General features: G+C 41.2%; 1 protein-coding gene across 1 annotated transcript; it reads right to left on the minus strand.

Annotated features, from left to right (window-relative positions):
- Window positions 1–4,341: 4,341 nt before the first annotated feature.
- IFNGR1 (interferon gamma receptor 1) lies at window positions 4,342–13,768 on the minus strand (the record flags this gene model as incomplete). Its single annotated transcript, XM_009083387.1, has 6 exons — window positions 4,342–4,842; window positions 10,605–10,720; window positions 11,761–11,932; window positions 12,643–12,791; window positions 13,092–13,264; window positions 13,654–13,768. Coding segments are annotated over 6 exons (1,226 nt in total), but the record flags the coding sequence as incomplete, so codon positions are not given.
- Window positions 13,769–25,164: the final 11,396 nt, after the last annotated feature.

Genomic DNA, 25,164 nt, shown 5'->3' on the forward strand with positions numbered 1-25,164 from the left:
CTGAGCAGGCATGAAGAGTAAAAATCACCTGAAGAAGTTTGAAGTGGGGAAACGGTAAGTGTGTCATACTGAATAGCTGATATGTCTGTAAAAGGCATGAATGTACAGTTATTTTGAATGTGGAAATGTTAGTCACTTTCACAGCCTTCATCACGGTGCTGTGCACGAATATGCAGAAGTTCAAGCAAACTACTTCATCACAAGAGTATTACTTTATTAAAATAAACTAACTTTGGTGAAAATGCATAGATAAATACTACCTGACAGCTTCCTAACTACATGGCTCAGATATTTGGTATTACAGAACTGCAAAAGCAAGGCTAACTAACTGTAGCTGGAAAGGCATTTTCATTTCCCTGCCCCAAGAAGCCCTCACACTGCAAGCTGCTGGACTGTATCCTAACAGGGAAAACATAATGCATTTGCCCTGGTTTTAGGCTCTCAATACCACCACTAGCAACTGCTGAAAACAGGACTGGGGGAAACAGAGCTTACTGACCCCAATGTCTTCTTGTGGCCTCATATTTTCAGCTAGTCATGGGTAATAAAAGAATCCGGTGCTCTGTGCACCCTTAAACTTTTTTCCTCAAACAGGCAAAAAATACCATTCCTCTTCCAGTATAGCAGCAAAGGAAAACCTTCCAGAACATCTCAACATCTAAGACGCTGAGTTTTAGTTCCTAACAGCACCAGGGTTTCAACATGCACTGTTAAGAACGTGAATCTAATTTTCCAAGAAATTACATGCTTCTGACAGAATTTTAGTTTTGGAAGATTGGAAACAATGTACTGTAGCTAATTCCTGACCTTCTTGGAGAACAGAAACATTTATTTATTTACTTATTTGGACAAAACTCACGTAAGGAAAAACCAGCTGCCAATTGCAAGAAGACTAAATACTCTGAAGAGCTGCAAAGAAGATATTCAACAAATTGTCTGATTATAAACTTCTTCCCAAAAAACCCAAAGTAAATTCACAATTTCTAATGTCCTATTTCTCCCCTCTGAGCCAAGTCTAACTTAAATGTGTCTCTGACATTTATGAAGTCCTGAGGAATTTACTGCAGTTTGTATTTATCAGCAAACCTCCAAACCCAAAAAGAAACCACATCAGCTCCTAGCCCTGCACGGGACGCAGCAGCTCATCTCTTTAGCGCACAGACTGCTAGCAGCACACTTCAGTGGTAAACCACATTGTCAACTGAAAAGTCAGTTTAGCTGAAGTTTCAAGGCCAAGTTAATGCTGGATTTCAAGAAGCCTTCTTGTAACAGCTAGAGAGTTATTTTCTGCACTTCTGCCACAGAGATACCTATACATTAGCGGGTACTAAGTACTAAGTCACTAAGTATTGCCTTCTAGTAACTTGACCCAGAACCTGACATTGAAAAAGTTGCCACAGAGTCTCACTACACTTGAACACCATGCATAAACAAAACACAGCCAGCTAACAAATACCAAACCCTTTCTAGCTGGGCTTTCTCTTACATTGTAACTATGAAAGTCAACTGCTCGATTTGACTTTTCCTAAAATTATCAAACCCCTGCTATCCAATCTGTTACCTTCCTCTGAGCAAAGAAGGGAAAAATAGGTATTGCCTTTAAATCCTTGGAAACTGAGTATGTACCATTGTGGTCAATATCTGATATCTGCAGGAATGGAAGCAGTCCAGAAACTGCTGTACAAACTAACTTTATCTCGTGGCACTGAGAAATAGAAGGACAAAAATAATATGGAACTGGTTTTCCTTTAAAACCACCTGCCATAACATGCTAACAATTCTGATAATCCTATAAAAATACCCTCTAAAAAAAAAGACACAGTTTTGTATAAATGGACCAACCTGTGTCTGCAAAGCATCCCTTTTTTTTTTTTGAACGAAGCTTCATTCAGACTTACTGTAAACATTTCCTACAAATAGAAAATACTTATCACATCTTGAGAAAAGGGGAATAAATGGATTACTTGCCTTGCAACAGATATGTTTTTTAATATAAAAAATAAAATCCTTATCCTTCAGTTTTCAAAACTACAATCTCTGTGCTGCAAAATTCAGAGGGCTGTCACATAACAATAAATGACAGCTTGCCACACTATTTTTCTGTTGTCTGGAGATGTACTTTTAGAGGGAAATGATTTCATGTATTTCCTGAGTTATCTCATAAAAAGGGGAAAAACGGTAGTATTTTCAACCTGCTATAATACATGTTTGGAAGAAGTGTTGTTGATTTCTATTTTAACATCATATTGTTTTAAGAATTAAGATTACAATGCTCTGAAGAAACAGGTTCTTGGATTTTGAAAACATTTTCTGAAGAATTCGTGCAACCACCCATTAGACACTTATTTTTTCCAGTAATGATCAGCCAGCATGCAAACATATTCTGGAGTTATCCAGAATGTGACATGGTTAAACAGTGTAACTAAGTGATCCAAGTAAATGCATCTACACTCCACAGGGTTTTTTACTCAGAGGACTTATGCCACAAAGGAAAAAAATCTCTTGCTAATTCACTGAAATCTAAAAAGTGATGATCCTGGAAGTGTCCAAAGGAGGACTATCAAGATTGTTGAAGCAAGTCCAGAGGAGGCCACAAAGTTGATAAGAGGACTGGAGCATCTCCCCTATGAAGACAGACTGAGGAAGTTGGGGCTGTTCAGCCTGGAAAAGAGAAGGTTGCATGGAGACCTCATAGCAACTTTTCACTATCTGAAGAGGCTACAAGGGAGCTAGAGAGGGACTCTGTGTTAGGAACTGCAATGATAGGATAGGACAAGGGGGGTTCAAATTGAAGGATGGGAAGTTGAGGTTAGATACCAGAAAAGCTTTTTCCTGTGAGGGTGGTGAGACACTGGAACAGGTTGCCCAGGGAAGTGGTGGCTGCCCCAACCCTGGCAGTGTTCAAAGCCAGGCTGGATGAGGCATTGAGCAACTTGGTCTAGTGAGGAGGTATCCCTGTCCATGGCAAGGGGTTGGGACTAGATGATCTGTAATGTTGGGAAGTTGAGGTTAGATACCAGAAAAGCTTTTTCCTGTGAGGGTGGTGAGACACTGGAACAGGTTGCCCAGGGAAGTGGTGGCTGCCCCAACCCTGGCAGTGTTCAAAGCCAGGCTGGATGAGGCATTGAGCAACTTGGTCTAGTGAGGAGGTATCCCTGTCCATGGCAAGGGGTTGGGACTAGATGATCTGTAATGTCCATTCCTTAAATTCCCTAAAATTCTATGATTCTATGATGAAGGGTCTGGCAGAGAATCCAAATGAGGAGAGGCTGAGGTCACTTGGCCTGTGACACTTCTCCAAAGAAGTCTCCTCTTCTCCACAGCCTGGAGAAGGGGAGACTGAGGGGAGGCCGCATCATGGTATACACCTTCGTCACAAGGGGAAGTGGAGGGGCAGGTACTGATCTCCACTCTGGTGACCAGGGACAGGACACCTGGGAATAGCCTGAAGTTGTGCCAGGGGAGGTTTAGGGTAGATATTTGGAAAAGATTCCTCACTCACAGAGTGGGTGGGCACTGAACAGGCTCCCCAGGGAAGTGACCACCACACCAAGCCTGACGGAGTTCAAGACGCAGTTGGACAATGTTCTCAGACACATGGTGTGAGTCTTGGGGCCAGTCCTGTGCAGGGACAGGAGCTGAATCTCAATGATCCTTGTGGGTCTCTTCCAGCTTGGGATATACTATGATTCCAATAACATATTTCTAGTTGCAGAAAAGACTAACTGGATCTTTCACAGAATAGTTAGGGTTGGAAGGAACCTCTGGAGACCATCTGGTCCAACCCCTCTGCCAAGGTAGGGTAACCTAGAGCAGGTTACACAGGAACATGTCCAGGGGTTCTGAATGCCTCGAGAGGAAGACTCCACAACCTCCCTGGGCAGCCTGTTCCAGTGCTCTGCCACCCTCAATGTAAAGAAGTTCTTCCTCATTTTGAGGTGGAGCTTCTTGTGTTTTACTTTATGGCCACTGCACATCTCTATCTAGTGAAGGACTTCTTAAGCATTATGTTCATTGAATTAATTTTGAATAGGATTTGAAACAGAAGGGAAGATTAATACAGCTGCTGTTTTACAGTCAATGAATTGTGATTTCCATACAGTACTGTTAAAAAACACAGCGCTATTTCAAATAAGAAAACATGAGTTATATCACATTTAAAAACACTTCTGAAAGTGGTTATTATGAAATTTCCCCACACTTTTTGATGCCATTTTTCAGGCACTGCTTTCAGCTGTGTACTGGTTCCACTGGTTGGATCAGAAGTACAGCTTGTACGTGTTCACATTTTAACCCAAACTTTCCATGATCTTCAGTGATGCTGTTCTTGCTGAGTTCTGATTAAATGCTTCCATTATCCTGGTTGGTTGGCCTGTAACCAATTACACGCTGTTCTTCACCAACATCTACCAACACATGGGGCCTGTCATAGCCAGAAAACTTGGCACAGCTGCTTGCAATGACCGTTTGCTGTATTTCTGTGGCAGAAACCTTTGTACCTGAAGAGTTATTGCATATATCCATTTGGTTGCCGTCAGACATGAAATAATTCTCTTTTACTTTGGAATTTGGTTCATCAGCACCATAAGATACCTCCTCTGTGTTTTCCTGCACGGACACCTCTTCTGCTTTGGCTGGTGCCTCTGGGGCAGGAACAGAAGATTCTCCTGCAATGGCATTCTCAGGACTAACAGTTTCTTCTGGCTCTACGTCCAGCAAGGTTACTTCACTATTTGCTGGCAGTGATGACTGGCTTGATGCGAAGGTTATTACAGACAGATACTTTCCCTCCGATTTTGGTCCGAGTAAGGTGTCTGTGTTCAGGTTTCTCATCACACTGACCTTAAATAGGGGAAAAAAAATACAACAATTTAGAGGTTAAAAAAACATACAAGTGAAAATACAGAATTAACAATGTTATAACCAATCCCAAAACAAATTTGCAAAATTAGAATCTGGCACAGTCCTTAGCCTGTATCCATGACTTCATTTGTTTCATTAACACTTCTATGTGACTTCTCAAAAATGCTTCCTCTGTACAAACACATTTGAAAGGACCAAATCCATTTCATGTCATTTTAAGTTTCCAATGTAGAGGAAAACAGCAAAGGAAGAAAAAGACTTAATACTCTTCAAGTAGCTGGGGAAACCTTTCGTAGCCTATAGCTTATGAGTCTAACTTACAATGACTGTAATAATTTCTGGCAGACAAGTGAACTTTGGAAAGATATCTTTAAAATGAAACGAGAACCTTTATGCATACCTGATACTGAGCCCCTCAAGATTTGAATCAAACTTTAGTTGTTAATGAGCATCTATAGCTAGACAGTTTTGATTAAGCAATTGCATTGGAAACACTGCATGCTTGGAAAGGCAATTCTGGCAGTGGGAGATCATGACCACCAGCTCATTGGCCACCTACTCAAAACAGACCCAACTCAAATGGTGAGATGAACTGTACATGTGGACTAATCAGCATGAGAATTGAGAGATATAACTAGCAAATACAGGTTTGAGCATTAATTAATAAAGACCTAGCATTTTGTGGGTTACCACCCACTCTCTACTTTGTGCAAACTAGAATAAAAATCTGAAATCCCAGTCTATGAATTGGCGCTGCACACTAGGTAATGAGCCTGATTTCAGGACAACATACCCAGCAGTCACATCTATGCTGAAGTCTTCCTAGCTTTTTCACTTGTGTCACTGAGCATTCCCTCAATACTGCAACAAACTTCAACATTTCCCTCTGAAATCCCTCCACAGGAAGATCACGTGAATTCCTTCAATGGCCAGGCTCCAGCCTGATTTCAGAGAATCACAGAATTCAAGGGTTGAAATGGACCTTACAGATCATCTAGTCTCAACCCCTCCTGCCATGGGCAGGGACACCTCCTCTATGAGCCACTGACCACAACTCCCTCCCTGCGTGTGACCATCCAGCCAGTTCTTTACCCACTGAGTGCTCCACCCATCAAATCCATGTCTCTCCAATTTAAAGACAAGAATGTCATGCAGGACAGCGTCAAACGCCTTGCGTAAGTCCAGGTAGATGACATCAGTTGCTCTGCCCCTATCTACAAATTCTGTGGCCCCATCACAGAAGGCCACCAAATTCATCAGGCATGACTTGCCCCTGGTAAAGCCATGTTGGTTATTACCAATCACCTCTTTACTTTTCATGTGCCTAAGCATAGCTTCCAGGAGAATCTGCTCCATGATCTTGCCAGGCACAGAGGTGAGACTGACTCGATGATAGTTCCCTGGTTCTTCTGCATTCCTTTTTTGAAAATGGGGGTTATGTTTCCCTTTTTCCAGTCGCTGGGGACTTCCCTTGACTGCCAGGATTTCTGGAAAATTATAGATAGTGGCTTAGCAACTTCATCAGCCAGTTCCCTCAGGACCCATGGATGAATCTCATCAGGACCCATGGACACTCCTATTCCCATCCATGAAAGAAGGAAGCAATCAGGAGAAAAAAACTCTTATGTATTTCCCAGTACCAAAGGTCTTTAAAGAGTCACTGAGTCACAAATACAAGACAATTTAGCAATTCATGCAGCTGTTTCTAGCTTCAAAGATAAGAATCACAGTTTATTACACTAATTGGAATGCCATTCAAAGTATCTCACGTAACAAGGGTAATTAAGATACGGTTGTTATTTGAAGTACTTACCATAGAGAGGTTAATAGTTTTTTATTGTGCATGTTATCTAAACTAGGAAATTGGCAGTGAGTTTAAGATGGGCAGCATTTCCAGGCATGTGCATGTGCTCACATGCTGTCTCCAATGACTGAACCTGACCTTTCAGGTCATGCACTATCTCAACAGACTAGGGAGATACACTACTGAAAGCCAGGCTCAAGGATAGAGATAAATAACATATCCCAAGGAATCCACAGCAATTAAGGTAATTATTGAATTCTTTTTAACTTTCTTTTCTAAGGTCTTATCCACCTATGAATTCCCAGCAATTTTCAGGTACACAAGTTTGAGAACTCCATTTCAAACCTTATTAGGCCTGTGACAGAAATCTGTGTGGCCTTTGCATGGTTCCACAACACATTAATGCTGTGTAAATTTACAAATACAAGACTGTGTTACTGCCCTATGCTCACAGGGGAGAAAACCAAACATTTTCATGAAAGCTAATCAAGCAGCAGCTTCGCTCATGTAAGATGACAATTATTTGTGGCAAGTATCAGTCAAAATTGACAGGAACAATTACAGTTTCTCCAGATCAAAAATACATACTGTATGAATAAAAAAACAGCCACAAAGAAAATTCTCAAGTGTTCTGTGAATATCTGTAAGCATTCTACAAATACAGTGTGAGAACAAAGCCTTGCCCTTCCTGTCAGAATCAGAAACACCAGCAGGTAGCGGAAAAGTTGACTTAATTATGAGCTAAAAGTGAAAGTTAAGTCTTTCTCTTAGAGAGTAGATGTTTTCTACCCACTAAAATATTTGCTATCATTTACAGACAAAAGACACTGAAAACAGACCGTGAAGCTAAAGCAGAAGGAAATGCCCACAGAGTACCAGTAAATTAGGGTCAGGCTCCGCTGAAAGTGGATAAGCCCTATCATAAATCTTAGAACAAAAAACCAGTACAGGAATAACCACGTCCAGGGCAAGCTGCACAGACTGAGGATGTTGGGTGGGATGAGACAACCTCTTCTAACACTTTTTGTGAGATAAACGAAAGTAAGTTTTAAGTGCAGCTGGCCTGCTGAAACATCAGATTCCTGTGATCCTGGCAGAAGACTCGCATGAAGTCTTGTAAAGGAATCTGTCCCATTTCATTATATGCATATTCCTGGTAGGATCCTACTATTGATAAGGATGCTTAGAACATTTAAATGAACACATTCTCTAATGAAGACAATCATTCAATGCCCATACTGAACAACAGATGCACTGTGGATGTCGGACCAGTACATGACCAACATGCAATTCTTGAGAGTCACAAACAGCATAGAAAAAGACAATATAAAAGCTCTTGAGATCTAACTGGCAATGCTTTTTTTTTTTTCTTTTCCTTGGGTATATGAGACTTGCAAAGGCAGCTGTTTGATGGCTACTCATTCCTTACTTTTCCTTCTGTTGGTGAATTTCAGCTTGCTGGAAGTCACTCAAATGATGTTTTAACATCTACTTAAAGCTGCCAGGAAGCAGGTCACTGGAAGGCAGCGGCCCTAGAGGTAGGAAATCTTGCCTATCCTTTTAACAGATAGAAAAAGTCCCTGGACGTTTTATTTTCAGACAAGCTCAGGTAAAGCACAATGGTCATAACCTGTACAGAAAGAAATGCCTAGTACATATTCAAAGGTCAGTACAGGCTCTCAGCCCCAAGAAGTTTACAGAGATAATGTTGTATAATTAAACTTATTGTTCACATTAATTGTTCACATTACTTATTCATTTCTCTAAATTATTAACCATACAACAATTATTTCTAAGTTTTTAACTGTTCATTTTACATTCTCACATTATCCGTATCACCTGCAACAAAACTATTCTTGTGAGTTCTGAAATTTATGTTTATCATTAGAGACTTCAGTGGAAACAGACAGAATCACAGAATATCCAGACTTGAAAGGGATCTACAAGGATCAGAGTTCAACTCCCAAGTCCACTCAGGGCAACCTAGACATTAAACCATATATCTAAGAGCATGGTCTAAATGCTTCTTGAACAATGATGGGCTTTGGGCAGTGACCACTTCCCTGGGGAACTTGTCTCAGTACCTGACCACCCAGGTAACAATATTTATAAATAGTTATAGATTTCATTCACCTCCTTAGCAATGAAGCATGATGTAGAATGTGAACCAGCTGTGGTACACTGGAACCTAGGAATTGAAAGATAACACACAGCCCAGTAAACTGAGAATATGGGCACACAAATGAGTTTCTACAAGGTGACCTCAAGTGTCAACCTGGAACACATCAGAAAGCTCAGATGTTGAGGAACACACATTTTATCTGTGCAATGTTCTCCTTCCTGATCCTCCAGATGTGATGTTACAGTGGTATTGGGAAGCAAAAATACCTATGGATTCGTAGAACACATCACTGTCATTCTGGATCAACCAGCTTTTGTTATAATGAACAGTCTTCACAAAAATTACTGTTGTGTGTATGCAGGGCAATGTTATGTATTTGGACAATTACACACCGGTGTGAAGATGACAAAAAGCCTCCGGTGTCTCTGCAGGCCTGTGTTTTGATACTGGGGCCTAGCTGCAGATTCCATCAGACAGGTTTCTCTCATCTGACTTTAAGTTTACAGTGTGAATGGCTATTTCCAAACTCATGGCTCCATCACAGTCCATGGCAAAACTCAGGAATTTTAGAGAGCATTTTGTCTGACCAGAAGTACGTACTATTTCAGAACAAAATGAATCATCTTGTGCTGCACAAGTTGATGGACTAATTGCTGCTTTACTACAAAGGGACCTGGCTAGCATCACTGGCTTGGATATCTCCATTTAGTCAGAGCAATCTCACCTCCTAATATTCTATTCCAAAGAAAGCAGGCTCCGGGGGATCATAGGCATTAAGCCAACCCTGCAATACGAAGGGGTCATTTTAAAGAGTCCTGAAAATAAAAAACATGGACTAGAAGATCATTGCTTTCTCTCTCTATCAGCCTCATGGGACTTCCCACATCCACTAAGGTACACTCTCACTACAGTTACCATTTACTATTACTTCAATTGCAGTTCTTTAAAGTTGTGATTGTTCAGTTGATGTGACTAATAAGACACCAGGGAGATATTATAACAGTACTTTTTAGATACTCCACACTTTGCCTGATTTGAAACCAAGGAGTACTGCTGCTCTTTAAGGAACATCCACTAAGGATGGCTACAGGGAGCTTTAAGATAGAGCAGCTGCTGCTGTCTCTTCCCTGTGACTGCTCAGTGCAAGAACAGACTGCTTCCCCTAGTCCTTCTTCCCTCTTCCTACAACACTTTTTCTCCCTTCCTCCCCTTACTCTGCACATCACTAAGAACATTGTAGCAGTTAGCAGCACTGCAATATTACCATTTAATGAAGGAATCTCACATGTGTCTATTGACAGGACAAAAGGCAATGGGTACAAACCAAAACACACAAAATTTTATCTGAATGTCAGAAAAAACTATGAAGGTGGTTAAAGACTGAGATAGGTTGCCCAGAGCAGTTGTGGAGTCTCCTTTCCTGTGGGTATTCAAAAGTCATCTGGACATGGCCCTGGGCAACCTGCTCTTGCTGACTCTGCTTGAGCACAAGGGCTGGACTAGACAACCTCAAAAAGCCTCTTCTACCCTCAGCAATTCTGTGGTTCTGTCTCTGCTACTGGAATGAACACAAACCTGCCTAGGTACACACACAGAATTTTTAAGAACCAAGTTCTCAAACCAGACAAACTGCTGCAACTTCAGTTAACGAGAGACTGGAGTCTAGCCCTAAAAAAAATAAAAGGCATCTGGCTGCAGAGGCTTCTAAGAATATTAGACTGGCATAAATTCTAAACATCCATGACTATGTAGCAGTTAGACAAGTTAACTAGTTGGATATTAAAAATCTGATGCAGATAAGAAGTCTGAACTTACCAAAGACTTAGGCAGCTGTATGTCCTTTTTCCATAGTTTCTTGCAGCCCCAATACAACATTACCAATACGCTCAGGCTCGCAGCAACAACAGACAGAATGATGACATGCTGTGTACCTAGGAAGTTAAAGGAAAAATCTTCTAGGAAGTTTGAAAAAACTAGCCACTGCTGTATCATTTAGAATAACTTCAGAAATTGTAATAGCTCAGAATACTTTGCTGTAATGTGTGAATTTTTCTTTTCAATTTTTTCAAGAAAACTTAATTGATAAAACTTTTATCGAGTAAGTAAAAATTAGAATGACAGAAGATTTTCAATTTATATAAACATAATCACGTTTTCATAGAAATAAAGGAATTTTTTAACTAATCTTTTGTTCTTTATAGATGACAGAAGGGGGTGAAGAGATTTGTACATTTTCCATGTGGCAGCAGATTAACTGACTTAATTACACATAGTTTATGTACAATAAAAGTAAAACGAATTGTTAACTATTACTAGTAAGACTCCACTAATCTGACTCTCATTAATGCTCTTCTCCCTCACTCATATTGCTGCTCTTGTGCATACAAGAAAAACACAACTGCTTCTATCAATTTTATCTCTTTTCTCTACTGAAATTTCAGGCCAAAATGAAGTAACATTAAAAGATTTGTAAGAGGTTATCAGAGATATAAAGTCAAGTCACTAGCTGCCTTTGTTCTCTTTGAGAAAAAGACATCAATACCTCAATTTCACGGCCACAAGTCTACAGCTGCTTCAAACTCAAAGTTTAGATACATTTTCCTCAGCAAAGAGACTGAGCAAAAAGACATTTGCTAGAAGAGACAATGCTTCTGCAAACCACATAACTCAGTGAATGATCCACTTGTGATTTGTTAATTACACCAGTGATCCGGTGCAATGTAAACAGGTTTTGTGGTATCAATGAATCAGGAAAAGCACCCCGAGAAAAGTCAGAGTTACTTGAAAATAATACATGATCTTTAAAAGTCTATAAAATTGTCAAAGTGCATTCGGAAAAGAATGACCACACTTTCCATTTTTTCTATTCTCCCATAGGCATCCCATGGCTATATCACAGCTTGAATAGTTGCTAGATCAGATTTCTGGTCAGATTCAGTATGTTCCTACTATAGTTTTAGAATCATCTTACTCAATGTCTGCTTGGAAGGAACATGAATGCAGCTTTCTTCTGATAGGTTGCTAGCCTTTAGTTCGTCAAAAATTCCCTGTGCTGAAACACAGTACGTGGAAGGATTATCAGGAACTGGGATGTCAAAGCTACATTCATATGGTGTACAGGTGTTTTTATAGATCTCTTCATTCTGAAAAAGACAGAAGTCACATTATATTATTTGTCCCAATAGAACAATACATTACAGTACCATCCAACACTTCCAAAAATCTTGAAACTCTATTAGATGTGTTTCTTACGTCACCTAATACTCCTTGCAAAAGCTGTGTGAACTTCAGCTATCAGCTTATTGGCCACCTTAAGCTGTTATATTTAATCAGACCATTCTGTTTCTCAGCTAAAATTTGTGCTGTTCATAGTCTAGATTCACATTCCTAATTCACTTATAAAACTTGCATGTGGATGCATATAAAAAGGTAATTGTAAGTAAACATATCTACTGTCTTTTTCCTCAAGTTCACCCTCTATGACAGTTAAACAAACTGGTATCAATACCTTGAAAGGCAATCATAATTTTCATCATTAAATGAAAGATCTATCTGGACAAGTGAAAGGGGCATAAGTAAAATTACCAATGTTTTCATATGTATGCAGAAACAATAGCATGGGATCTTGTGTACAGCTAATGCAATGATCTCATTTTTGTTACATGACATTCATTTGGACAGCTAAAACCCAGACCTTTCAGTCACATATCTTACTGTGATGCACTCAACATTTTAGAACTTCAACTGTTTTCTCAGTATCTGTTGGCTCTGAGTGTCGTAAGAGTGAATCCCTTGTTTATGCATTTAAGGTAAAAAAGTGATTTGAATTTGAAGTCTTATTTTTAGAACTTACCTCATTTTTTTTGTACCGTAAAGTCACATTGTACGTGAGCCTTGAATAAATGTCTTCAACACAAGAATGAGGGAATAAAGGATTGTAAATATTAATGATGATTTCATCACCATGCCTTGAGAGACTCAGTTTTGGTGGCAGTATTTTTCCTGCAACACATTGCACCACTGCTATTAGGCCAAAGCTTTTAACATAAAATAAGCTATTTATAGTTAGCTTTCCAAAATTCATCAGAGATTTGAGAATAAATAGATATTCAGAAACCACAGTGTCAAGGCTAACAAATACTACAGAAGTTCCTACTAAACAATCATCATGCTTCATTTCATCCTGGACTTCTCGCTTTAAGATATTCCCAAATGTGACACAGTAATACAGCAAAAAGGATAATTACTAGCTTTCTGAATTTGGGGGGAAAATTACAAGGTTTAATTTATGATGCGACTTACCGTGACTGTGCCAAACAAACTCATTTGACTCAGCATATTCAGACTCTTGTGACCCAGCAACAGCTTTAACTCGAAACCAGTGAGGTGAATAGGGATCACATATTTCCCCTGAGAGATCACAGAAAAGAGCTGAAGTGTTCACACAAGTTGAGATGGTCTTATATTTACCTAAACTGTAAAACAGATCAAGTAATAGTTAATACAATTTCAATTGTACAATACTGTACAATACACTGCCTGTAACAACTGTGAGGGTGACCAGTTACTGGCACAGGCTGTCCAGGGAGGTTGGGGAATCTCCTTCCCTGGAGATAATCAAAGTCATCTATACATGGTCCTGGGCAACCTGCTTGAGCAAGGGCGTTGGACCTGATGACCTCCAGAGGTCCCTGCCAACCTCAAGCATGCTGTTACTTGACAAATTTTGCCTAATTTACACTTGGGCAACCTTCACCCTACATGACTTCACCATATAGAAACAAAAGAATTTACCATGGACTGACTGCTTTCATGCTTCTAGAAAATATTGGGTAAAGAAAATGACAAAAGAATAAGAACTTACTTGTAAGGCTTGATTTCCACAGTAAAACGAGGAGTTTCAGACACATGTGGGTATTCCCAAAGCAAAAGAGTTCTGAAATTTTCAGATGTTACTACAATTTTCGTTGGTGAAGGCACTGGAAGAAAAGAACAACTGCACTTTGATAAACAGACTTACTCAAACACAAGAACAGCCAAGTATATTTCTAAATTATTTGGAACAGGCAACACAAAAAGCTGACATATTGTTCTACTCTCCAACAGAGACAGCTTTCGTCATGTTTGCAACCCAGAACCTCAAATAACCCATGCCCATTGAAAGCAAGTCCATCAGATAGCCATTATCAGGTTCATAAGCTGTGATGATTATACCCTTATGTTGGTATTTTACAGATGTATCAGCAAGACAGTATGAATTTACACAAGTTAGAGGAGATTAGCCTAGATCCTCTAGATTTCTCTTGCTCTTCAAAAATTGAATTAAGAGAGATTAAGGGGGAGGTGGAGGTGGGAGATGGTTCCAAAGCTGGAGTATGAAGGCCAAAATACAACAGGCCTGCTGGGGAAAGCCCAAATTCAATATAAATTTCTAACAATGACACTTTGCCATTCCAGCATTATTTTAGAAAGCTGAGATGACAAAAATATACTAACATTTGTAAAAAATTTGAACATTGAAGCTAAAATGTAGTTCCACATACAGGAAAACATTTGAAGTACACTTAGTAAACAACATCAGAGGTAATGTAGTAAAGCAATACAAAAATTAAAAGCAGCACTGACAGTTCCCTTGTGTAGCAAGCATCTGTTCTATGCACCAACAGCGACAGGGATATCAAGGGAACAGCTGCAGGGGAAGGAAAATTACAGGATTCCGTAACTACTGAAGGCTGCTGCATGACACTCAGGAGGAGAAAAGAAATTAAGGTCACTTGACAATTTTAACTGTTACTTCTTAGCTTCTCAGTGTTTGGTTTGGCATCCTTAATATTCTCAATATAGCTCTTCTGAAATGTTGACAAGTAACTTGTATTTGACCTGCTCTAGGCTGCTGCTTGTTTGCAAAGCACATGGTACAACTTCACTCTGAGAAAAATTCAAGGAAAGTAAACAATTTTCACATCTTGAGAACAAGACCACAAAGACAACATTTTACCAAAAGTAATACAGAGAGCCTGAGATATGCACTTAACCATGAAGGTTTGATCCATGCAACACAGATCACTCTGCAAATGGTTGTGTGGTTTATGTTCCAGTATGTACAAAAGTAGTATTTCAGCTACTGGAAATAAAAGGAACACCATCAAATTCACAACCACAAGGAAAAAAAGGTGACAAGTTGACAAAGAGGTGTCAAGCACACAAATGTGTCAAAGCACAAAAACCTTACTTCATATGTGTAGTTTTAAGGCATGGTGTAGTTAGCCTCACAAAATTTAACTTTTGTATACTATTATACAAATAAAACTGCTTAACAAAAGAGTGGAAAATGAAATCTGAGAATATATTTAAGCTGCTAGTAGAAGCTACATAGCTTTTAGTTGTGCTATGTACTATAAATATCCATTTATACCTTCTCTGAGTTATTGTGATAAATATATTGAGGTTGCTTTATTAGTAAGATAGTTGCAATCTCATGGAACTACTTGCTGTAATACAGAATTCGTGAGCTCACGGCAACAGACTGCACTAAATTACTTAACAGAGGACACTTCTCCAAAGTTTAGACATTTATGTTCTAACCAGCAGCCTGACTGCAGGCAGTGATTTATCCTCAGATGCTCAGCCCTCAACTGGAGGCTGCTGGGGTGCTGAAGATGGTGGCTGTGTGGCTGTAACATATCACTGCTTTCTCCTCTCTCGTTATTCCTCCCACTCACACAGTTTTATTTTGTACACAGAATTTCAACTTATACTTTAAGAGATCAAAATTCAAGTTACTCAGAGAGCTTTCTAGCAGTGTCCCCCGGGAATCTGCTTCTGAGAGCTTAGGGGTCCATGAGTGCTGACTGGCTTTTAAGAACTACCTTTTAGCAGCACAGAAGCAGGTCATCCCACAGTGCTGTAAGTCAACCAAACAGGGCAGACCAGCTTGGCTGAACAGGGAAGCCCTTGCAGAGATCAGGAGAAAAAAGATTGTATCATGTCTGGAAGCAGGATGAGGCTTTGCAGGAAGATTACAGAGCAAGCCAAGGTTCCCAAGGAAAAGACACAAAAAGGCAAAATTGAACTAGAGTTGAAACTGGCCAGTGCTGTTTCAGATAACAAGGGCAAGTGGAGGTCTAAGGAGCACATTGGACCAGTATGTGTTGAAGAGGGTCACCCAACTAATAGGGATTCAGAAAAAGCAGAAGCATTTAATGGGGGTTTGTTTGCTTGTCTTTAATAATACTGACAGGCTGTGGAATGCTTGGTCCTCAGACTCAGAAGACCCCAAGTCCAGGAAGAGTGACTTAGCATTCATGGAACTGAAATTGTAGGGTACCAGTTTGTCAGCTGAATGTTGACAATGCCACGGGGCCCGATGGGATTGAACCCAGAGGACTGAAGGAGGCAGCAGATGTTACAGTAGGACCCCTCAATCATCTGCCAAAGGTCTGGGGAGGTCCCCACTCACCGGAAAATAGCCACTATTCCAATCTGCAGGAAGGGCATGAGGAAAGACCCAGGAAACTAGACCTGTTAGTCTAGCCTCAGCACCTGCAAAAATTACGGAGCAGATCATACTGGTGCTATTGAAAGACATCTAAAGGACAACACAAGCAGTCTACAGGGGTTCAGAAAGTGCAAGTCCTGTTTAACTTAGTATCTTTCTATGATAAAGTCACCTCCTTAATGGATGAAGTGAAAGCAGCGAATGTACTTGTTCTGGATTTTAGTAAGGCTTTTGATACTGTCCCTCACCACATTCTGAACAAGTTGTCTAACTGTGGAATGTGCAGGTTCACAATGCACAGAGTGAAGAACTGGCAGAAGGGCAAAGGTCAAAGGGTTGCAGTGAATGAGGCTGCACCTGGCTGGTGCCCTGTAGTGTTCCTTGGGGCTCAATTTTAGGGCCTGTTCTGTTCAATATTTTTACCAATGATCTGGATTAAGGAGTTCAATGCACCTTTGGCAAATCTGCCAATGATACTGAACTGGGAGGTGCTCGCGGCATGAGACGCCTTGCAGAGACATCTAAACAAATGCTCACAGCCCCTTTAGTCAGGCTGGCTATTTGACTTCTAATGGTTTCTCCTCCAGCCAGCCTGGAACCCAAGGCTTGGGACACCTCAGCCTCATGTAACTCCAGCACCAAGACTCCAGACCACAGAGAACATTGCAGATTTTCAAAGTGCTAATGTCTAATATTCATAGATGCTATTCTTTCATATTGACAGTCAAAAATGCCCTAATACTTTATGTGAGCACCGTTTTACTTAACCCATGATGAAGCATTTATTTTTTAAACATTTAAAACCCTGTTCTGTGTTAAGCAGGAACAACTGGAAGATGATGATAGCAGCTAGTGCCACAAAGGTAATTGTTAAACATAAAACTCATTTATAATAAACATAAATACAGCAACACCCAAGGTGCAAATTCAAAGAGTGAGAAAGTAAGCATGGAAAAGGTGAGAAGAAAACCAATCAGCACTTCATGTCATAATGCATGATACAAGACACTTAACAAGTTCTAGTTTCCCTCCAGTTCAACTGCAGTGATTTCCTTCCACACATCACCCTGTCTTGTAAGACAGCAATACTAGCTGACAGGAAGCCAATAGATGTCAGCAAGACTATTTTTTTCCCACAGAAATGGAAATGTGTATGTGCACTGTAAAACAACATAAAAAAGCTTCAGACAGCAGCTCTACATCAACAGGAGAAAGGAATGAAGGCAAAGGTAGGCTAGCCAGATTTACATTTTTTAAAGTATACTAAAAGAAATTAAACACACCTGGATTTTGAGGATACAGAACTGGAATGCTGGAAAGCAAAGGCAGGAGTGAGGGAGGGGTAAAAGCAAAGACAAGCATGATCACAGGGTGACCTAGAACTTGAGCATTTAATAGAGAACAGATGTGGGAATGCAACCACACAGTTTATCTCAGCAAACTCACACCTGCATCAGTTTATAACTTGGACAGAAATGTATCTATTTGTCCATATACAAACAACTCAGACTATTGCTGCTATATTGGTGGCAAAGACCTCAGCAGGTGCGACTACTGTGGTGTGTGTGTACATATATAATCAAACATCTTCTCAATGTAAAAGTATCCTAACTAATGTATTTAAGATTTGGTAGACATTTTTGTCTTCAGCAAACTTGGGTAGCAGACAGGAAGAAATACAATGGGAGCAAATTATAAGACAAATGCCACTGAAAGACTTTTGTTTTGCTGTAGGCATCTGCTGCTGCTGTTTGATTTCAGGCTGCTAAGAAATAAGGGGGATGTTGCATTGGTTTTTTTCAAAGTAACAATATATGATGCAGTTCTGCCTCAAATACATCTGTTACCAGGCCAGAAAATGCTTGCTTTTATCTACAAGAGTCACTTGTGAAGAACAAGTGCAACTTGTCCTGTTTTACACTTTCACCTCCCCAAGTCAAAACCACCACACTGCATGTCTCACAAATTTCAGCAGTGTCAAGACATATGTAAATCAAGTAAGATTTATACACTAGCTTGAAACTAGACTATCCTGTTCACTATATAAGCACTCATGAACAGTACTACCCATGGAAAATACTTGTGAAATACAAGTTTAAAGCAGCCATATATTCAATAAAACCTACTTTTAAAGCATATACAGACAAGCTTAATATGTTATATATGTAGATGCCCTACTTGTTCACTGAGCTTCAGCAATGCATCGCCCAACAGCAAAATTTAATTCAATGAACTGGACATTTCAGAGATGGAAAACTGAGACAGTCTTTAAACTGATGTTTATATCTCGTGCAACACCAAAGTTCCTTCTCTCATTTTGGCAGAGGCCATGAGGCATTACTCTATACACAGAAGCATTTGTCACCACTGCTCACGTCAGTGGAATTTAAACTGGAAGAGCAATGAGGAACTTAGCAGAATAGGGCCTGGTGAGACCACAACACAGACTTTATGGTACAGCTGAGACAACAGTGACCCTAAGAGCCACAGTTCATTCAAGCTGCATGTGCCTTTTAAACACCATTTAGGCACTGAAATACAGATTGAAATAACAAATTGAAAGCTTAAAACTACGAACTGTGGGGAAAAAAGAACCAAGTAAAGCTTAAAACTACAAACTGTGGGGAAAAAAGAACCAAGTAAAAACATCTTTGGAAAAGTCTGCTCCTTTTTTGGATTCCCATGAAAAACAAACAAATCTGTGTAATCCCCAAGTGATACATAGTAGGATAACAGTTTTAAGCCACTTCAACAGACCAAGAAGGAAAACAGCTTTAACTCCGCAGTGGATTCATGACAAGTAGGTAACTCATCATTTAAAGACATCAAGCTGCAACGGTAACAAATCGACCCCTTCTGGGCCCCTGACTGGGAAATGTGTGCCTTCCTTGTGCCACTTCTGTGCTCTATCCGAGCTCACACATCCACTTTAACTGCACCCAGAAGGGGTAACAGTTTTGATGACTTCACAAATGTAAAAAAGTAATTCTTCTTAGTTTTCACCAGCACTCAAAGTGAAGACAAGGGAAAAAAGATCAGATAGATTTGCACTACCCCAGAATGCCTCTGCAGAACTCTGCAGCCATACACAGTGAAAAACAAAACAAAAAACCAAAAAACCAGAAACGGTGGCTGAAAAATGGATTCTGAGAACAGAGACTCAGTGGTACAGATGAAAAATAATTTCGTGTCTCTGAAGGTTGCATTTCCTTTGGGTTTTCTGGCACCCAACGCATGGCTCAAAGGGTTTGAGATAATGGCAATTTGATTGTAATGCACTAGACTGAATCTATACCAGTTAGTGCTGTTTAGCTAGCAATGAGCAGGCTCCTGTGCTTGCCATGGGGCTTGCTTTCCTGACTGTGTATTAAAGCCTAGTGCTTGCTAGTGGCTGCTTTTTGCTTTTGCTGCTTGCTGTAGTGCCATACTGTTTATCACCTCACTGGACAGTGTCTGGGAACACTCTGATAGCAGTCATGGCAATGCACCTGGGCCAGCAGATAGGCAGGGCATTGCTGCTGTTTCTGTGCTGCTGTACTGGACAGGCTGGAAGTTCAGTGTGAACTTGAGCTGAAGGGACTATGACATATGACTGAGTCCATGACGGAGCAGAGACTCACATGCAGCCCATGGAGGCCCACATGCTGGAGCAGGTGGATACCTGAAGGAGGACATGATCCCATGAGAAGCCTGTGCTGGAGCAGGTTTGCTGGCAGGACCTGCGACCCCACAGGGGACCCATGCTGGAGCAGCTCATGAAGAATAGCAACCTGTGGGAAGGGCCCACGTTGCAGAAGTTCAAGAGAGGACTGTCCCCCATGGGTAGGACCCAGCATTGGAGCAGAGGAAGCAAATACTCCCTTGCAACCTGTGGTGCAGACCATGGTGAAGCAGGCTGACCTCCTGCAGCCCATGGAGGACTATGATGTAGACTATGCCAATGGTGGACTCTAGCAGGAACCCCTTGTACAAGTGTGCTGGTTTGAAAGCAAACCAGTGAGAGACTCCAAGTCAGAAGTACAATTTAATATGAACAACACAGCAAAACAACAACAAATGCAACAGTACAAAAATAACCTGACAGAGTCAGAAAGTAACCTGACACCCTGTCAGTCAGGGTGTTAGTAGTAGTCTGATTAAAATGGTAGCTGCAGTCCTCCTGGAGCAATGGCTTTGCTGGAGCAGTGATCCCGCAGATCTGCTCCTCTCCTGAAGGTCCAGCAGCAGCTCTTGTCCTCTGGGAATCCAGCAGGCAAAGGGCTCCCTGTGCTGGTCCAAACCCCGGCTTATATCCCCGTGAGCAGGTTTGGCTCCCCCCCCCTGGGGTGAGTCACCTCACAATGGGACAAGGTGATAATGGATCACTGGGCGGATGTGTCATGTATGGGTCCTTGGCAGCCCATTAATCAGAGACAGCCCCCTGAGGGAGCCATCAGGGACATGGTGATAAGGATCACTGCCCCACCTTCTTTAACAGCTTGTGGAGACGAAAATAGAATACATACCATTGCAACCCAGGACAACAAGCCAGGCTGGGAACAAGAGCGGGAGTTCATTGTTAAACCCTATTACTTGGAGTTAAACTCTGTAACCTGGACCAAAAGGACCAGGTCATGGATATGCCTTTAAATTGTTGCGAGCCATGATTTGAGTTGCGCTTACAGAAATTACTATAACAGGAACTGTCTGAAGCAATAGAGGAGAAGCCTCACAAGGAGTTCAAGTACAGCAGTGACCTGAGCTGAGCTGGCTTTGGTACCCAGTAACTCCACACAACACACCACCTCTCGTCCTGAGTGATCACCACAAGATGAAGCCCGAAGTTATAGACTAAATGAATTCAACAAACATTTTGTGGACATTTTATGGACATTTTGCAGGGGTGTTCCATAGACTAAGGGAACGATATCTGTGTATTATAACAAAGAATGGGAAGAGGGTGATTGCTAATGAAGTTGTACTGAATAGTAGGGTCTGAGCATTATGTAAATGGTATAGAATAAGGGGTGGAATGTGCTGGGTTTGGCTGAGGTAGAGTTAATTTTCTTCACAGTACCTAGTATGGGGCTGTGTTTTGGATTTGTGCTGAACACGGGGTTGATAATATAGAGATGTTTTTGTTATTGCTGAGCACAGAGCCAAGGCCACTTCTGCTTTTCAGACTGTCATGCTGGCAAGGATGGTGGATGGGAGGCTGGGAGCAGACACAGCTGGGACAGGTGACCCAAGCTGACCAAAGGGATATTCTACACCATATGACACCATACTCAGTATATAAAGTGGGGGGAAGAAGAAGACAACTTTCAGAGTAATGGCATTTGTCTTCTCAAGTAATTATTATGTATGATGGGGACCTGCTCTCCTGGAGATGGCTGAACACCTCCCTGCCCATGGGAAGCAGTGAATTCATTCTGTGTTCTGCTTTGCTTGCATGCATGGCTTTGCCTTTCCCTATTAAACTGTCTTGATCTCAACCCTCAAGTTTTCCACCTTTTACCCTTCCAATTCTCTCCCTGATCCTGCTGGTGGGGGAGTGAGCAAGTGGCTGTTGCTGGCTTGGTTGCTGGCTGGGGTTAAACCACAACAAATGGTCCTTTAATAATTGAGATCCTCACTTCAGTCTGTTCTGAATCAAACAAAACTTGTCTGTACTAAAACAGAGTACAGTCATTTGGGGGCTAGAAGAGAGCCAGGAGCACTGCCCAGAACCACAGCAAAGAACATGAGCAGGAGGAGGTCAGCGCTCAGCACAGGCTGCAGGAACACCAAACATATGCCATGGGGAGGAATGAGAAACGGTTGTCAGAGGAGGGGCTCTGTGCTCCGTCATGTGCCCAGTCAAGGTAGCACACCTTGGTTAGCATGCAGCCCCTCTCCGTGCACTTCTCGCACACCAGGCACAAAACAGCCCAGTTCCTGCTCCACTCAGACTGCTGGAGAGGAGACTGCCTGTCGCCCGGCTTTGGCGGGGGGCTTGGCAGACTGGCAAACACCAAGCAGCAAGATGCTGAAGAAATTTTGTGCCTGTTACCTGCCCAGCCTTGTTCTAAGTGGCAGCAGCCACTAGCATGTGTGTGCTATCACCCCATTTCATTTATCCCTCCAAAAGCAACCCAGGACACACATTTCTCTTGTAATGCCACTCCTATACCTACACAGTACTTCCTTAACAAAGTTAGTACACATACACATAAATTAGTTTATGTAACAACAATTCTATGCAGAAGGTTCTATCACACATTGTCAAAGAATCTTAAATTCAAAGAGGAATTAATTTAGAAGGGAGTACAATGACCAGGGGTAAAATTTAAAGCTATTGATTTTTAAAATATTTAGTGAAATGAACTTAAATGATTTCATAAGAACTAGGAATAAACACTGTATGTAGTATTCAGAGCATTCTTCCAGCTCCTGTTTACAACAGGATTTTATTTTCCCAGGGCTCAGGTTTGAGACTGTTCTGTGAAGCTTTAAAAATATTTTTCTATGATAATCTCCACAAGGTGGTAAACTGTACTGAGAGGCAGACTGAGATCACCATCTTTAAAAAAACCACAGCAAGTTGCACAAAATGGACATTTAAAAAACTGATGAAACAGTAGAAGCTAAATACTGTTTTATCTGTTTTATGGCTATTCTTCCCTTTTGTTTTAGGTGAGAAGCATTATAATAGGTGATATCGAAATACAGCACTTTTTACCATCTAACTAGTTTTTGTTTGCAGCAGGACAGACGATTGCAAGGACTGCCAATAATCTGAGCCATAAAAGAAGAAATCAAGACCACCAAGATTATCACATGCAACAGGAAGTCAGCCACACAAATGAACTGCACATGACATTGAAAATCTGGTGTGCAATGTGCAAGAAGCACTCGAACTGCTACCACAGCCTCCAAACCTTCTTCTAATACTATAATCTTGACCAGAGACTTCCTCTTCCATGATACTAAAATACAGACTGAGAGTTCCTAGCAGCAAGTGCCCAGCTCCTCTGAGTCACAGACCTATCAATGCAGACACATTATGCAGGCAGCTGTAAGAAACAGGAGGTGTTAACAACTGCTGCTAGGTTGTCTGGTTTCTCGAAGGACAACGGTGTCCCACAACAAAAGATGAAGGTGACAGCATTACACACACAGCCTTGAGGTATGGATTACACTACTGGCACACTGAAAGCCCTACTAACACTGAACAAAAAAAATAAAACACAGAATCATAGCCAAGGAAAGCCTCATAAACATGCTTCAAACTTCCTCTTCTACTTTAACTCTTTCACTGTAAGTCAGCACATCTGCTTGCATCCATATAATTATGAAGTAAGCACATGGTATTAGTTAATCATTACAGATATAACCAGCATTTTCATTCAACACAGCAATATCAATTGATGATGTTTTTATTCACTAAAAACCTATGTTTTTACTTAAATGATGAAGTCTCTGAAGGGCATGGTTATAGTGGCTGAGACCAACCTACATGCAACTCACAAGGATAATGCTGGTTAGGTTTTGAAAACTCAACTTAGAAGTACATTCTGCTCCTCTGAGCTGAGGGTTTGCTGCCTCACGTGCAGAAAAAAAATGAGCTTTTTGCTTCTAGGCACTTTGCTACATCATCTACAGCACAGGAATGCTCTAAACTCTTACACAGAGACAACTGTGTTGTGCTGGACTAGGATGGATTATAGCAGGTTACTTTTACAAGGGATTTACTGGTATTGTGTTTTTTACCTTAAAATTGCTTAATACAATGTAAAAGGGGCATATTTTACTAGTAATAAAAGCATGCCCTTAAAAGAGGCTAAGTGAGAACTCAGCATATCAAGCCACCTTATTGTTCAAATGTGGGGGAAAAAGGGACTTTCCTTGCAAGGTGCTGCCAAGTCAAGCAAACAGGATATTCAAAATATATACTGCCGAGGGACAAGAAAATTGGCACATCTCTATTTTCAGCGCTCCCACTCCACATCAGATAAACCTAACAAGGCTTCCAAAGTCCCTTAGGTGTGGCCCATTTCCAGGGGCAGCCGAGTTCAGACACTTAACTTGGGCACGGATGTGAACTCCATAAAATCCCAGCGAATCTACATCACACACTTGCAGAATGCAAAGAGCCTGGGCACACAGCCAGCATTTCTGTGACCAACTGCACGCAGTGCTTTAGGTAAATGGATCTTGCTTTGTGGGTGAAGCTCAGGAGAACACTGCTGCATTTATCTAATAGGTGGACATACTTCCTATTTCAAGTCCCTTCATGAAAGGCATCATGTATAACACCTGTATGCAGCTCTCAACACTGTTAAAAACTAAACGCATGTTGTCTTCTGACTATTAGATAGCAAACTCTGATTTTAATGAGCTGTTCCACTTGGAAGTGAAACTTGTAAACCTGACTATTTCTTCCATAATTTACTTGCCAAAACTCTGCGTAAACAGAGACACAAATCCATTCTTCGCTGGCAAGCCACCCCCTCCTCCCCACCAGGGCTCGTCCGAGAGGTGCCCCCACAGGTATTGTCCATGCCGTGGTGCAGATGCCTTCTTTGGACTCCCTAGTATTGCATCCCCCATCATTGCATAGAAATTCCCAGTTTCTCTGCTTCTTCGGACATATGAATGTATAAAACACGGTGGAGCACACCTGTTCGATGCACACTCTGCCCTCTGTATGCAAACACTCGCAGTAAGGGCTGATGTCCCCACTGGAGCCCTAAGGAGAGCTGCAGCCCCGTTCTGGGCCCTGTGCAGCCAGGGCATGCCCACTGCAATAACCCCACAGCGGAGATCGGTTTCATAGAGCCACAGAATTTTAGGGGATGGAATGGACCTTACAGATCACCTACTGCCAACCCCCCCTGCCCTGGGCAGTGACACCTC

Source organism: Acanthisitta chloris, unplaced genomic scaffold, assembly GCF_000695815.1.
Source record: "Acanthisitta chloris isolate BGI_N310 unplaced genomic scaffold, ASM69581v1 scaffold4251, whole genome shotgun sequence".
In the NCBI taxonomy this organism is placed as follows: domain Eukaryota; kingdom Metazoa; phylum Chordata; class Aves; order Passeriformes; family Acanthisittidae; genus Acanthisitta; species Acanthisitta chloris.